Below are 17,697 nucleotides of genomic sequence, written 5' to 3' on the forward strand. Positions count from 1 at the left end.
AAAACTTGAAAATCTCGTCAATCATTAATTTACGATATAAGAAATATTACATGAAAGTGGGTCAAAGACATCTGGAAATTTCAAAATTGCCCTGAAATATAGTGTTCCATTTTTGACCCATTTTTATATTTTCAGAATTAGTCATCTATTCTCAACCCCTTGTAAAACATTTTGAAAATGTTAGATCTACAAATCGGTGGTGAATCATGGATAGCTCAGTTATGTAATTATTTCAGCTCGTTTATTCCATAGGGGAATTACCCGACAGCCGTATTCCTATTTTTTTTTCTTAGCAAATGAATACCTCAAGAATGATCCATATTTGGTAAAGGGCGAATTGCATAAATTCATACTAGAATTATGCCAGGTATCTGAAAATGTGAAAATATACAGGAATAAGGTAGTTTGTACCGGCTTCCGCTTTAACCGGAAATGAAGGGGAAACGTTATTATTTTTATTCGATAGAGCAACCCATAAAAACATACCCTTTGCCAAATTTCAATAAATAAGTTCAATTGTTTTTGATATCAACGGCATCGACTAGTCATTAGGCTAGCGTTCTGGGTAGGCAATGTTAATAACCCCCGCTGTAGAACCATTCCAACTCCAACTAGATACATTCTCTAGAGAAAAATATATGGTCAAGGTTAGTATCGAACTCACGGCCTTTTGATCGTGAGTCGGGCACACTACACCGCTATGAGTCCAGTTATTTTCGAAAGTACGACTAACCAGTGGTCATTGTGATATACCCTATATACTGGGAACCAGGACACTCAAGATACACAGGCAGCAAAGAAGCTGATGATTATATGATTATGCTGAACATCAAGTCCATAAATGGGTCTGAAACACCTGTGAGGATAAGAAAATCCATGGCATGAAAACATCAAAAAAGTCCACAAAATAATTTTGGATGACCGCAATGTGAAATTGATCGAGGTATCTGAGGCTCTGAAGATATCAAAGGAACGTGTTGGACATATCGTTCATGAATATTTAGATATGCAAAAGCTCTGTTCATCATTTCATACCAGAATCAAAATTGAACCGACTTCAAAGCGTGCAAGGACGCAACAGTCGACTGGCAAGGTTATAGTATCAGTATTTTGGGATGCGCATCGTATAATATCCATCGATTATCTTGTTAACCAATGTCAGACTACTTGCCTGACAATAATATTCTTTAATGTCACTAATGGAAAATGGCAGAAGAAATGTGTTAAAAAATGTATTGGAAGGTGTTCAAACTTAAAAAGTCGAAAGGTCATTCTCTTGATAGAGGTGACCACAGTAGTTATGTCTAGTTTTACAACTAGACTGAGATTTTCTCAGCTTCAAGGTTAACTATAATGCTTAGATGTAAATGCATGAAGCTTAATACCTAAAAATATTCACATCCGAAGCGTAAGTAAAAAACATCTCATTTACAGTAAGAATAAATGATTCAAAAATACATTTACTCGTTAGGTCCTTTTGAGGGTACGAGAAGTGAATATTATTGAAATACTTCCTGGATCAAAACAGAGCTCTTAACCTTTTCTTGAATTGATTCGATGTTGAATCTTTCAGACATGTGACAGCATTGGCGGATACTTGTGAGATTTCTATTGGACAGGTAACAAAATTACAACACGTGTTTTGCTAAACATTGGCTTCTTCAAGCGTTTTCATATTCCAAAATATATGAAAACGCCCGAGGAAGCTATTGTATAGCGAAACGTGTTGCGGTTACTGTCCAGAAAAAATCTCACGATAAAGTGTTACGTACTTCAATATATTAAACCTTTCGATTCGGAAGGAATGCTGTTGTGAAGTTCAACCGAGTTTTGAGAGAAACACCTCGTATATACTGCTGCTGCAGGAACGAATAAAGAATTTTTATTGCGAATTAAATCATTACGAGACAGAAAAATCAATTTGTCACGTTACGTTAGGTCCAAAGTGAGTGGGTCTATTCGACACTCCACCGCAACCCGAAGGTTTTATTGTGGCTCACACCTATTCACACTCGACCAAATAAATCCAGCTCCTTAACAAAGCCGATTAGTTTTTATGGTGAGTGGTCCTTCAATTCAGATGGTAGGAGTACGGCTCTGACATAACTCTAAATACCTTATTCAGACCCCAGCGGGGCAGCCACAAAGTATGTGCTCTGTTTTTTCATCATTTTCCTAACAGAGACGACACACACAGTGTGACAGTGACCTATAAGAAAGCCTGTTGGACATCGCAGTTCATCCCTTCTGTAGTCCAACAACTGTTTGGTATCAAACGTATTCAAAAAACACTTCATCGTGAGATGTTCACTAAATGATTTTACAAAAACGCAACATGTGTTTCGCCATACACTGGCTTCTTAGGACATGTCTTTACTGTAAAGACTGTTTTTTTAATACATTAGTTATGAAGTTTCATCAAGTATCGGCCAATTCCATCATAAATGTTTGGTATCAAGCTTCAAAGGGTGGGTAAACGTCTTGGAGTGAGCCAATCCTGCCAGAAGTCTTTAAATCTTCTTGCCATCCAGGTGTTCAATGTTTGTTTCGCAAAGCCTAAAGCGATGCCGATGACAGGTTCTGGTCCGATAAAGCTGCTTGCATCACCCTCCTTTGCAAGAGAGTCAGTCGCCTCATTGCCTTCCAGGCCAATATGACCAGAAATCCAGACCAGAGATGATCTGTTGAGTCTTCCTATCGAGAAGAGTCGTTTTTGGCAATTTGCTTCCAATTTAGACGTTGCTCGGTAGGAGCCAAGAGCTTCCAACGCCGCTTGACTGTCTGAGAATATTTTTATTGACTTGTGTATGAGGTTGGATTCCTCCAATCTCTCCGCACGCAAGTCAATAGCGTAAATTTCCGCTTGAAATACAGTCGCATAGGTTCCTAGATAGTCTAGTCAGTCTAGTCTTCATGATTCGTGAGAGGAAGTGAAAAAGTACGATTCTTTCAAATATTTTGGATGCAACCATCCATATTCTTTGAATGGAGAGCTAATATATCCGTACTTTCGAATGCCATAGGTCACTGGTTCCAAACTATGGGTCGCGACCCACTAGTGGGTTGCGGGAGCAATTTGGGTGGGTCGCGGAACATATTAAAACACTCAATACTTTTGAATTGCTTTTCCCATTTTGGATAAAGGCTAGGGTAGAGTATCCAGTTCTTTCAAGCATAGCCTTAAAACAGCTGGGTTTTCAACTACATATTTGTGTGAGAGGGCATTCTCCACTTGTATATTTAAAAAATAAATATAAAAATAGGATTTGTGTGGAAAGTGATCGGCGTTTAAAGCTTTCAACTTTCAACCCAGATAAAGAATCTCTTGTAAATCGTAAGCACCATCTCCACAAGTCACATTAATTATATGAGTCTCATTTTTTCATTTTTTGTATTTGTTCAGTTTTAATATTCTGAATTGAAAGTTTTTTTTCCTACTGTATTTTATCTTCGATTATATAATCTTTACCATTTTATTTTAGAGTTGTATTCTTCAATAGTGAATTTTCACGATAATAATAATAAAAATATTATTAGTGGGTAATAATAATTGTACTTAATATTATTTAATATGTGGGTCGCGAAAAAAATTCCACAATGAAGGTGGGTCCCCAGGCGAAAAGTTTGGGAAACGCTGCCATAGGTAAATGTGATGCAAATATTTTGGTTTTTTTTTTGTAACCTCATTACCATCATTTTCATATATGCTAATCTAGAATGTATAACAATTATATTCTTAATAAATTCAACAACTTCGTATTCATTAGTTTTATTCTGTGATAATGCCATTAGAGCTAACGTATTTGTTTGCTGTAGACTGTGTCAGAAATAATCGATTTTATCGACTTTTTAGTGGACAAAAATACACAGTTACCATCAATTAAAATTTTTTCAAAAGCTAGCGTGTTCTCCAAAAACTAAATTTCAGCTATGCGGAAATGTTCCACCCTCCGTATTTGTTAGTTGAATAACTATTTCACTATACGTATTATGTATCTATATTCATATCATTGTGATTACCATTCAAATCTGCACTCGTTTCTCTTTCAGGATCCGATGACATAAGGGCCACCGATTCAGTCCATTCCCGTAGGGGTATCTTCCGTCCCTTGAGCGACATCCCAGAACTTTCCTCGAGCTGGCCATTCGGAAAATCAATCTACGATGATCCCAGTGCTGCAGCCGAACGCATCCACGTCCCCGGCTACAGATACGACCCCCTCCACAGAGACACCTACGGATATTCTCCTAGGCCCATCTATCCCCACAACTACGGATCTCTAGATAGATACAGGCCCGGTAGGTTCGAGTACAAGCATTAGGTACTCGTAGCGCTCGGCAGAGATTTTTGGAAAATAAACGAAGATTGTAAAGCTGGATTTCTCATAAGGGGGTTGGTGAGAAAAAAGAACTGATAGATTAGTGAGAAATGATGTTAATTATCAGCAAGTATATTGTAAATATATGAATACACTGCAAGACTGTATTTTGAAAAACAGGTTGCATAACAATAATCAAACTTGATTATGAACTCTTTCGCAATATTTACGCATTTGAAAAAAAAAGGAGTGAACTCAATTTGTAGCATTACACGCATCTTTTACTGTCATATAAAACATTACACATTAACGATCTATAAAGAAGCTAAGGGGTTACGTAATTTTTTTAAACTGATGGATTGAACTTTCTAAAAAACATTTCGGAACATTCAATTGATCAAAGTCGACAGTATTAACTGTATTTCATCTATATAATTGATTATTTGTACAATCGATTAGCCAATATGAACACTTTAAACTGTCTTTCGTCTATAATCGACAGTTCAAACTCTAACTTAGTCATAGTCGACAGACGTGATGATCGGAAGTTCAAACTATCTTTTACCGATAATCGACAGTTTGAAGATTCAATTATAGATAATCGTTAGTTCGAGCAGTAGATTCAGCCATAATCGCTATCTATAATCGACAGTTTGAAGTTTCAATTATAGATAATTGTCAGTTTGAATAGTAGATTTATCCATAATCAACAGTTAAAACTTCCTCCTATCTATAATCAATAGTTTGAAGTTACGATTATAGATAATCGCCAGTTTTAACAGTAAATTTAACCATAATCGACAGTTCTTACTTCCTTCTATCTATAATCAACAGTTTGAAGTTTCAATTATAGATAATCGTCAGTTTGTACAGTAGATTCATCCACAACCGACAGTTCTAACTTCCTTTTATCGATAATGGACAGATCAAATTTTCAATTAGCCACAGTCGACAGTTTGAACTGTTTATTAGTCATAGTCGGTAAACCGAACAGATTATCAGACAGTTTAAACTGTCTTTCGTTCATAATCGACTACAAGTAGCCATAATCGACATTTTGAAGTCTGAATTACATAAAATTGGGTGTGAATTGTAGATTTAGCCATACTCAACAATTTAAACTGAAGACATTTATGGTTGAGCGATAGTTTGTAAATTATCTATAACTGACATTCTGAGTGTGGATTGAAATGAGAATGATTATATGGCCCTTTATCGCCTCCTTATCAATCACATACAATTATAATGATTATTTTTCTGTAAAAGTCAGTTGAGACTACATAATCGTTATACAACCTACAAAAAGTGCTTTGCGTATTTTCTAGATTTTGTTATGAATCCTGGTAGTCAATAAGTTGAAGTAGTAACGTCCTTTTTTAGTACCGAACTCCACCTATGTTGAAAAATTCAGCTTTACACTGCGTATTACAGGATGCTCCCTTGTTTTCCAGATCTTTGCCCCATATAAAATCGTCGATTGGCATCGACGCTTTCATTTATACATCAACTGCCTTTATGAACAGTTTTATAGCTTATGACTTTAGTCCAAAGCGGGTTTGCCGCTCACCCGCAGCAGTAACAGCTCGTGCAATTTTTGTCGTCTTATTCTGTAATATATGTTGATATTTGATATCATGTTGTACCGCATAATGAAGTGAATAATAAAGTTTATCAAAGATTACAGTGAGTGTGCGTCCCCGCAAACGCTTGAGCGCCATCTATCAGACACAATTGACTTATTCTACTTAATGTTGTGTATAAAAATCTAAAATGCTTAATTGAAAAAAATATATACACTTTATAATTGAATGGTTGGAAGAGAATTAAATCTTTATCGCAGTTTTACGTAGGTGCTGAAGGGCCAAAAAGACTGTTGATTAGCCTTATAATATACAGTCCAAAGTGTCAACTAACCATTATTTATCCATAATCGATAGTATGAAGTGTCGATCGAAACATATTTTACTACAGTTTAAACTGTCAATTATAGATTATTATTTATAATTATAATCGACATTTTCAACTATCGAATATGTGTAGTCGACACTTTAAACTATCGAATATGACTAATCGATAGTTTCAACTGTCGACTATAAAAAAAGACGTTGTGGCGGTCAGCGCCTTTTTTACAATTCAACAAACAAAAATAAAAAATCCTAAATAGTCGTTGGTTTGGAAATTATTCTGTTAATCTATTGAAAAATAATCCAAATAATATTCTGAAAATGAGAAACACTTACTTATTGACTAGAAAATATATATACAGGGGAACTCTACAAAAACGAAGCAAGCTGCTTCTCAGAACAATTAATATTAGTTTATAGAAAATTGCATCACTAGATAGTTCAATGCATTGAGAGGAATAGGTAGAAGAATTTATCATGTGAATGCTTATCAAACTCTTCTTTCAGTAATATGCAGTTTTTCAAATTTTAAAAATTATAGCTAATTTGAACTGTCGACTGAAAATATCCAAGATATTAATGTATCAAACCAGTATATCTCAACTGAATTAGATCCTAGTAACTTCTAACATTATTTTGAACTCAAATTAGATATTCTTTGAAATAATCTTCTCATATGTGGTGCATACCCTAAGGCTGCTAGACCCTATTAAGACTGGAGACGTTTGTCTCTCCTAACTGGCGAACCAAACACTACAATCAATCTGGAACATCGAAGGAAACTTTCCCGGAAAGAGTTCGAACTAGTTATCCCGCTTGATTCCCTCAAAAGCAGTGTATGTTAGAAATTTACTACAAACTACATCTGCCCATTGTATAGAAGTTACAGTCAGAACAACCTGTATCACACTTTTTCTGAAACCGTTCAATCTGAAGAACACAACGTTCCTGCGGAATGAACTTCGAGAGACAGTCTTTCAGAGTTAATATAATACAGTTTCAAATTCAATGTGGACTGTCACTACATTACTCTTAGTGCGTTCTAAAGATTCAGATCTCAAAGTTTTCGATAGGTAATGAGACTCTGTCACGTTTTGTGTTTGAAGGGCGATTGAATAACCATTTCTGAAAGGAAGCAAACAGTTAGTAATAGCAAGGCGAGATTAACTACTTTGCTGATATAATGCATATACTACGCGGTAGAAGATTATCATAAAAAATGAGAAATGAAACTTTCTATGCTTTTTACCACTTTTATTTGTAACTATCATTACTGCAGTTCCGTCCTATATGGACATTTTCTATTACTATTAATAAAGCTTTAATAAATCTTTAATCCCAAAATTCAAAAAAATTATAATCCATTAAAAGATTCGTGATCTCATCAACTAACCGATTTAAAAATATTTGCCATATTTGAAAAAGTAACCCACCTTTAATTTGCAAAAATTGTTATGAAAATACATTTCTGATATTTACTAGATCATTATTGGGCAATTTTTTTTTAATTCACGTGAAGAATATAATCGAACAAAAGGTTAAATTTTGAAAAACTTGTATGTATATTGTTACTTTTGTTTGGCAAAAACATCATTATTATTGTATATATACTATTCGTGCTTCGCTTTTTACTTGATTTCTCAGTAACTTACACGAGTAGAAGGTGTTTTCTGTTATATCAAAATAAAATGAACTAATATGATGGTTTTTTCAAAATTGTCCTAAATATTTTGACGTGAAAACTCGAAAGCAATGAAAATATATCTATCTGCCGGGTTTCAGACATGCTTAGTACACCTAAACAATCAATTTTAAAGAGATAATGAAGACGATAAAGCCTAATCCAGTACGCACAGTTTTTTCCAATTGTGCCAGCAACATCATTGATGTAACACAAATCATAGCGCCGAAAATTCCTAGTCTTTTTTGAGCACCATTCAACTATTGTTCGCACGAGCACAACTATTTTTAATTCACTGACTTCATAATTACGCAATTTCGAAGGCCTTCCAAAAATACTCCCAGATATTTCGGTATTTATGTTCAGCTAACTAAACGACTACAACTATTTGCATTTGAACATGGTCCAATGTAAGTTCATTTCATTTTTTTATCGCAACCAAATCTTATGACAGCATAACTCAAAATCATGTCATAGTCACGAAATAACGTGAACAAAGTGACTATGATGCGATTTGTTCAAGCACTCACTCAAGTAGGATAATTAGTCAATTGTTTTATTAACGATATTCAGCAACCAAACCTAACGAGGCTTTTTAACCTGCCGCTCCAGCATTTGCCAGGGCGATCCACTTTTTTTAACGGCCCTTCCCTCACACATGACGAATGTTTTTTTGGTTTTGGAAGTGTTTTTAGAACACGATGCAGTATTTTTTGAGGGATGCGTGAGATTTTCGGTCGCCTTGGAGGTAAGACATATTTGGAAGCTTTTGTGTAGCCTGGTAGCTAGTAGCCTAACATATGACATTCCTGACTTCCGTAGTGAATACTAACTGCAACTGATGTTATCGTTTTATGTGGACTCGTCTTCGGAGTGTTTTTTTTTCATTCATGTATTATTCTTTATTATTTTTGTGTTTGGTTTGAGGATAGTTGTGAAAAACTTCACAAAGAGGGCTGTTACCTGGCGTGCTGTTCTAACAAAGTAACTTGAATTACTGATATAAATACTGATGATGAGAAAAGTCTCTAAACCTAGATTTGGTAACCAACCTGGATTCCTGACCAATACTTATAGGGAATTTACTAGTGTTATGTTTCTACAGTTAACTACCAAACTCAAACTTTACATAGTCAGTAAAAAAATATCCATCGTTCTAAAGTAAATGTACTTATATTATCGACCTATTACTATTGAGAAACCACTTGAACTGCATAAAATTCGTTAAAGATCTGCTGAGGGGGAAGACGATGATGACTATTTCAGTACATTCATCAATCAAGCTGGGCATTGGTTCTAGCTATGATGATTGATAATGTGACAAGAGAGCAAATATTCAAGTTTCGATTATCATATCAAGTTTATTCGAGATCGAAACAAATGCGAATTGAGAATAGGCGAAATTGACGTACTTGATAACTAGATAATAAGAAATGAATTGCTTAGGTACCAGTTCCAGATATTCTAGATCTTTCTGGTCAATGGCTGAATTCGACAGTTTCACCAAGCCTATCAGTGAAATAAGTCGTTGGCAACAATAGCGACAGAAAATTTAATTAAAGTGTTGTCTAGTTTTCTCAGTGTACAAACCGTAATACTGAAAATCAAACGGAACCTGAAATAGCTCAACATCAGAAAATCTCCTGGCCGTTAGGGTAGCCATCGGATAACTAGTCATTTGGTATTTTCTCTCATCAACTTGTTCTAAGAAAACAGGATTTTTTCTTTATGTCGAGAGATTTACAAATTGTATCGTAATGCCCATTTTCATATATACTGGCGATAAGTAAGATATCATCACTTGAGAATACAGAGCTTTTGCTCGATTTGAAATATTCGTACTGGTCACTAGCCAACAAATAAGAAAAAAAATTGCGACTAATATTATAATGGACATATATGAGAGTTTAAAGCATCCTGACTACGACTTCAACATCAAAAATTTTCCACCATGTAAAGATTTTGAGTTATAGTGATTTTCATTTTATATAAAAATGTTCACATATTATAGGGAAATATAAGATCAAAACAAGAAAAAAACAATATATTTTGAGGATAACAGACTTTATTTATAATACACAATGAAAAAACATTCAAATGAAGTCTTTTGTGCATAACCTTTTTGCAAATGTTGACTTCCGTTTATATGTTTCATTGTTTTCCCTCATAAGGAATCAACAATAATCCCCCATCATTGCTGCATCCCATCTGTCTTGGTAACGTTGCTCCATTGACAGTATGTCTTGGTGGAACATTGTCCCTTGTTCGTCACTGACAGTACCCAAATTTTTTTGGAAAAAATTCAAATGGGAGTGCAAGAAATGTATTTTGAGAGACATGTGACATCCCATTCTGCAGTAGTTTTCAAGTAGTTCTTCTACAAGTGTTTCGTAATTTTCTACTTTCTTGTTCCCTGAAAACCCGGAAATAATTCTTTTGAAAGAACTCCACGCAGCTAATTCAACATTACCTAATGTTTGATCAAACTTTTGATGTTTTGGAAAAACATTTTTAAGATATTTAAACACATCACCTTCTTTGTCTAATGCTTCTAAAAAAAAATTCATTAACACCAGTTTAATGTGTAATGGAGGCAACCAAACGTTTTTGGGATTAACTAGAGGTATATTCTTCACGTTAGCTTGATCTGGAATATATTTATCTCTCGGAGGCCATTATTTTACTTGATAATGGCTCTATGTTGCTCTATTGTTCCAAAGGCATAGAAAACAGCAAAACTTCGTAAATCCGCCCTGAAGACCTAGTAATAGTACTATGACTTCAGGTCACCACATATTTGCCACTTATACGTATTATACCTTATTGCATTTGGAATAAGTGACATACTTTCGTGTGTTTCCTGTATGCCAACTGCATGTGCAAGAGGAATATAGAGTCTTTTGGTCATTATGGAGCAGAACGGGGCTTTTAAACTTGTTTTAAACGCTGTGACGCCAGATTTTAAACAATTTCCTCAATTTAGGGGAAAAGCAAATTTGGAATATCGTGTTCATTAAATTTTTGTGAAAAAAAGCATAACTCAAAAATCTTACGTGTTAGGAAATTTTTACTATCATTTTCGCATATAGGGACCAAAAATTAACAAAGAGCTGCCTTTAGCATTATAGTGGTAAATTGGCTGAAAACTAGTGTTACATTCATATTTAGATCCATTCGAAGAACGAAAAGATGTCAAGTAAAGAAAAGAAACAAATTAGTTGAAAACTGTTTCTAATTCAAAAAACTGATAACATATAAACTAAGATCACCTTTGTTTTTGCTCCAGGAATCCATATTGATGATCGATAGAGATTTTGGAATATTTCATTTATTCAGGAATTTGTTGATTAACAAGTTTCTCAATAATTGTCCATTTAATTCATAACATAGCAACAGATCTATATATCTTTAGATATAGGCTAACTCTATCAGTCTTCCAACAAAAAGGAAATCCACCAATTTGTAAGACACGTTGAAGAGAATAAAAAACTCTGTTTTTGCAGGCTCATTTCTTGATTCTGGATATTTCAAAACCATTCATCCAAACTGTATCCTTTTTGAATTACGAACTGTCAGTGTAAAGAAACAGCTGTGTATCTAACATTAAGATGTTTTGTTAATATTTTTCCTGTGAATATCTTCTCTCCTCTCCTTTGAAATCTGGATAGACAATTAAGTGGATACTAATATTTTGAAGCAATTTTGTCCGTTTGATCCTATTCGAAACTATTTCAATAGAAATTTGGAGGAATCTGATCAGTCTCATAATGTATTCACGTGCACTAGGAGTTCATTACTAAAAATACGTCGTTTATTTGTTGTTTGCCAAAAATTAACACATACATGCACGTGTTTTCACTGGATCTGTTCATAAAATATGCATATGTAACACAAATATTATTTTTCAAAATAATTAATGTTTATAAAGCACTGCCAAGATCCATAATCTTAATGACTACATATAATCTCATGAGATATTCGAAAAATTTTCAACTAGGTCAGCTAGTTACGTATATCAAAAATTATTGATGATTCTGCGTGAAAAAAATCAATACCTATATGCATAATTTGTTTGATGGGGCAAATGTGTGTTGCGTATTAAACGTTGGTAGAATCATTAGGTACCACTTGAGTTTCTAATAGCTATCTAAATATTAATTCTTCTGAAGTTGATAAATATACGATTTCTTGTGGATGACCTCGCGAACTTATAGAATCCAGAAACCCTGACAGATATTTCTTAACGGCAGTGGGAAAATAAATGTATCAAAATAGGTACTTTTCGTGGCATCACGTAATCAAAGTCATTCCTTATAATGAAACTCCTAAGTTTTCATATATTCACATAATTTCATTACCATATATGACTGCAATTTAAATTGAGCGTCTTTAGGAATAACAAGTTATGATTTTTGAGTCGCATAAGATTCAAGACAGGTTGATATTTCTGTCCTGGATCTGGTACCAGAACCTGATGGGATTTTTGATCCAACGAACCAAGAGCTATCTGCTCTTTGTATTTCTTTCTTCTGGATGATCTAGTCCTTCTTACATGAGATTAGGACTATTTATGACAGAATGATACTGTGCTGCCGCAGTATTTTTCCATCAAACTAGTGGAATATTCAGAAATTCTAACATTTAAAATATAAAGAAATTAGACACAGTTTGACTGTATAATCTTATTGATACGTTAACAAGGGTGGAGTCATTCGTGATGAACTTAGGGCATAACAATCATTTTTCATATTGCAATATTTTTCCACAATTGAAGAAACGACCTACCGAAGGTCAGACACATTCGAGAAAAATCCATGAAATGGGTATAATTATTTCATCTGTGCAGAAAGAGACTTGTCAAATACAAATACATCTAATACAAATATTAGATGAGTAGATACAAGAAGTTGAAAACCAGAGCCCAAACAAAACGCATTTATGATCCAACACTAGACAACGCTGTTTCGACCCGCCGTAGGTCTCATCAGGCTGAACCACAAATGCATTGCTGAACTCAGCTGTCCATAAAGAACAAGCTTTAGTGAATAAGGGCAATGACATCTCCCGTTGGGGAGACGACATTTTATGTGATCGACAGAAAAATCCATCCTTGCCTCAGCAGACCCAATGAATAAGGTTGTCTATTCACCGGATAGGCAATCTACAATGAAAGAAATTGTGTTAACCACATCGGTATAGTAGGACCTTGAGGTAACTCACCTCAGATAAAAACATTGTAAATAGGCCAAGTAGTTGATTCAGAATATAAAATTTCGTCTGGACATTGCAATTACCTATTTGGATTGAATCAATAAAGTTTTATGCACGAAATATTGATTCTTCTTCTTTACATAATGATGGATCCGACTTCCAAGTGCACTATTGGGACTGAATATTTCAGACATCAATGTAGTATATTTTCTTCGATTTCAAGTTACTAAAACCAGTTTCTCAAAATTCTTCATCAGCTCTTAGGCAATCAGTCCACCATTGCAAAAACAGAAGGAACCAACAATTTCTCGTACTTATATGAGATACTTATAATATTTGGAAGTAATAAAATCCTTCTGTTCCTACTTCATTCCATTTCAAAAAGCCATTGCTGAGATGTGAACAATGATGCATGCAATCCCACTTCCAAACAAACCATAATCGTTATTGCAAAACTTCAACAAATCTCTTATACCAACAGCCTTCCACATCACCAAACCAAAACCTTTTGACGCCGACGAAGCATGGAGAAACCACTTAGACCGTATCAAAGGTCGTGAACCAAGTCAGTGGCCCAGCAGCATCTTCCACACCACCTACCCCTTCTCCCGCTACCCCTTGTACCTCGTCTACAGCAAGAGACCTCCTCCAGCAGCCGACAAGTATGACCCCCATCGCTCCTGGTTGGATCATCTGGACCGTCTAGCTGAGCTCGACAAGCTGTATCCCACTCTCTGGCCCGCTATTGGAAGCAGACGTTCACCAACACCCACTAAGGTTTGTAGAAAAAAATGTATAATGGTTGATTAGATGAGGGGAAACATCATTGCAATGCTATCTATTGTTCAAATCAAAATGACTTTCCAATTTTGCAAAAATATTTTTAAATAAAGTAGAAATACAAATATTTGTATTTGTATTTGGGGAATATACATTGCTGACAATATTATTCTCTCTTTCTCTCTTACCAGTAGCCAAAGCTTGTATTTTTTTTATTTTATTCAAAATTAAAAGTAGCAAACTTGGTTAAACCAGAGCCCAAAAACGAAGCACAAGTAGATCAGAAAAATGAGTTCAATACAGATATCGTGAACGAAGCAAGTGTCTAAAGAACGCGAAATGATTTTATGAGGTAATTGTTTCAAGTTGAATCTGAAGTATTATATTCAAATATTACAAGTGTTACAAATTGAATTTTGTAGTGAAATAAAATACTTGTGAAAAACTTTTCAATTGAAGGATTATAAATATCTGAATAGGGAGAATAACTGAATTGAAATTTCGTATACATTCTTATACCTACATTTTTTTCTGAACAACAAATTCGCGGATGTTTCTGTTCCACATTTTCATAATGTGAAATAGACATATGTATAAGGTTTCTACTAATATAATTTTCATTTCAAGGCAGGAGAATTCGCTCCCCGCCCCTCTGAGGTAGCTTTCAACTACGCCGGCCAACCTATCTACTCCCGTGGAGGGCTGTATCCAAGTAAGAGTCTATTCAACGAACTCCTGAACCCCTCCCCGAGCCTTCCCATCTCGGCCGTGACTCGCGACCCCTTCTGGTGGGATTCCCCCCTCAAACCCCTCTCCACTTTCAACCCTTGGGGCAAATCCCCCTTCTATCTCCGTGACTCGTACCTCTCCCCAGTCAAGAGGACGTTCCTATGGGACAAACACCCCATCAGGCCGTTCGGTAAGTTCCTTCACTAATATAGTTGGGGGGTAGCTATGGTCTAGATGCTTACACCTCTTGTTTTGATATTTCGATTATAATATCATCTTCAGGGATATCATAATAAATAATAGTATTATGACAATGCAAACAGTTGATAGAAAAATTAATTGTACTATCAGTGTTATTGTTATTGACTTGGCAGATCTTAAATTAAACTTTAATAATAAACGTAATTGAATATTTTTTCGAAATTTTTACTTATACACATTATTTAACAACACTTTGCTTCTACAGTCATGCGTGACCAATACTGAACCATATTTGATTCTACTGTTCAGTAAAACACGTGTTAGAGTTTGGTAAACTATGAGAATATCCTACGATGTTGTTTTGGTGTCAATGAAACTGAAAGCTATCAGTATTCAAATGGGGTATAGGCAAATCATTTTCACAGTAATAAGTGAAAAATGTCAAATTCTATATTTGTTTCTGAATCATCATTCCAAATACTTCACATCAAAACATGCCATGCGCATTTTCGGCGACGTAAATGCTTTAATGAAATGACTCTACTTCTTGTCATAAATGTTATAATTTCCGAGTGGACCGCTGTCGCAAGATGGCGGTGCAAAAGACTACGACAACGAAAAAAAATGTTAAAGTGGTATTTGTATTGAAATTTTCAAGAAATAGTTCATTAAAAAAATACTCTCAAAATAACTGCTACTATTGAATCATAGAGAATGTATCTAAATGAATGTTATGCGAGAAAACATTAGTAGGGATGAGCACATAGACCTTAGATAGCCCCCCAGACACCCCCAAAACCAGCAGGCCCCATGCGACCAAACTGCACTCATCATTCCATATTCCATTTTTCCCATTTTTGAACAGGACTGCAATTTTACGGTAACTCCTTTTTTGTGTCAGTTTTAGGTTGAATGTAGTTTAGATTAGAAAAATTAACAATACCTATGTAGAATATATGGTGCTCACATATTTCTTCATGCATGAACTTTCTTCTCTTCCAAATTCTAAAAATCATTGAGTTATTTTTAGGTAAATGTTAATCGAGTTGATTTGAATCTTTTTCCTAGTGGAAATTATTCAACTTTGGAAATTTATCGCCCCTAACAATAATTTTAAATTTGCAATGATGCAAATATTGTTCAATTTTAGCATTATAATCCAAAGTTTTTTCAAGTGTATAGAACAGCTTCAGTCTACTCAAAAGTAAAAACATTACGAGAATAGTCCCATTAGTACCAACAGCCAACAAACACTATAAATTCCTTCAAGTTCGATAAATAACTCCAAGGATGCTGCTAGAGCTTCTTCGGAATTCTGTTGATAGTAGAAACCGTCTTTCATCACCAGTCTATTTCGATATCTCTCCTCACAAATTCTATGGCAGAAATTTCCTTCTAAAATACAGTCGCATAAGATCCCAGACAGGTTAATATTTCTGTCTTGGGTCTGGTACCAGCACCTGGTGGGATTTTTGATCCACCAACGGACCAAGAGATATCTGCTCTTAGTATTTCTTCTGGAGGATCTAGTTCTTCCTACATGAGATTAGTTCTATATAAGACAGCACCAGACTGTTGTAACTTTCAGAATCGACCAGTAGTTGGTTATGCTCTGAATAAACCTTTTTGTCTAATTGGCAATATATAAACTTTGGTATATTATTCATCTGTACCTTCTCTCTTCAAATATAGCTTTATTTAAGTTGGTACTTTCGATTTTTTAAATATTTTTATACAACATCCGCTATATGTCAGACCAGGTACTTATCTAAGGCTACCCTCGTAAATAAGTCACTCACGTATATATATTTTTTCGTGTCAGTTTTCAAAAATGTATTTTGAAGCAATGGAACTTTTTTTTTGGAAAGATCTAGAGCTGACACGCTTAGTTTTCCATTTTTTGCTAACAAGCTTTTATTTAATTAATTGTTCCTGCTTTTATGTCTATGAACACTTTCATGATTGTTGGGTGTCAAATTGATAGATAATCATAATGTATGTAGTAAGTGAGCCAAAGAAATACAAATAACATTAATGCTAATGATAACATTAATGATAAAATGACAAAAAGTCTAATTTTTTCTTTCACCTACAAAATGTTTCATCTTCAACTAAATTATTGGTTTTATTCTTCACCTTTTAACTCAATTGCATATTACAATGCAAGAAATGGAAAAAAGTCAATTGACACTTTGAATCTGACAATTTTAAAAATATCAGTTGTTTCATAGAAAATAATTTTTAAAATTCATCAAAAATTCCCGAGATATCAAACGAGCGCATCATTGTATACCTGTAGGTATCTGTAATTTCACATATGAACTTGACATCTGGAATACTAAGCATGGGTTATTTTTAAATGAACATAGTAAAGTGAAAACTTATAATGTTTGCCAATTTGCAAAATATGAATTTTAGATAGCTTGAATTTATTTTTTTGAAAAGGCATACTTTCCAATAAATGACGATAAAACTTCACCTTCGAACTACAGTAGATATTGAATTCAATGCATACATGTAATCATCATAACTATTTTTATATAAATATAAATTTATGTTATCGACTTCAATCTTGAATGATGAAGAGAAAAACATTTAGATCTCATATCATTTGGAGAAGTTAGATTTGGTAATTTCTCCATTTCTGATTTGTATTTTTAATTACCACACCCTGTAGATATCCAATGATTTTTCTTTCATTGACCCAAATACATAGATGTGTTCAAAATGTCGTCCCCATACGAAATGCATACTCAAAAGTGTAGAGTAACAATTAACTAATGATTACTTTTATTGTGCGATACACGCTGGATACACCCTGGTATCTAAACAAATCTACTCGCTCAGAACGTGGTCATACAAGTCACCTCTA

General features: G+C 34.5%; 1 protein-coding gene across 4 annotated transcripts in view; it reads left to right on the forward strand.

Moving 5' to 3' along the window:
* Positions 1-17,697, forward strand: part of Mf (Myofilin) — a 38,886-nt gene that overhangs the window by 20,140 nt on the left and 1,049 nt on the right. For 3 of the 4 annotated variants that reach the window (XM_023159876.2, XM_023159877.2, XM_023159878.2), the window contains exons 3-5: positions 4,051-4,299; positions 13,597-13,892; positions 14,523-14,814. In XM_023159876.2, coding sequence (XP_023015644.1) covers positions 4,051-4,299; positions 13,597-13,892; positions 14,523-14,814 — 837 coding nt within the window. The remainder of the gene's footprint in view (positions 1-4,050; positions 4,300-13,596; positions 13,893-14,522; positions 14,815-17,697) is intronic. The other variant, XM_023159879.2, reaches the window with a different exon arrangement.

The sequence above is a fragment of the Leptinotarsa decemlineata genome, unplaced genomic scaffold, assembly GCF_025532065.1.
Source record: "Leptinotarsa decemlineata unplaced genomic scaffold, Ldec_3_MD MMD2_tig00026314_RagTag_RagTag, whole genome shotgun sequence".
NCBI lineage: Eukaryota > Metazoa > Arthropoda > Insecta > Coleoptera > Chrysomelidae > Leptinotarsa > Leptinotarsa decemlineata.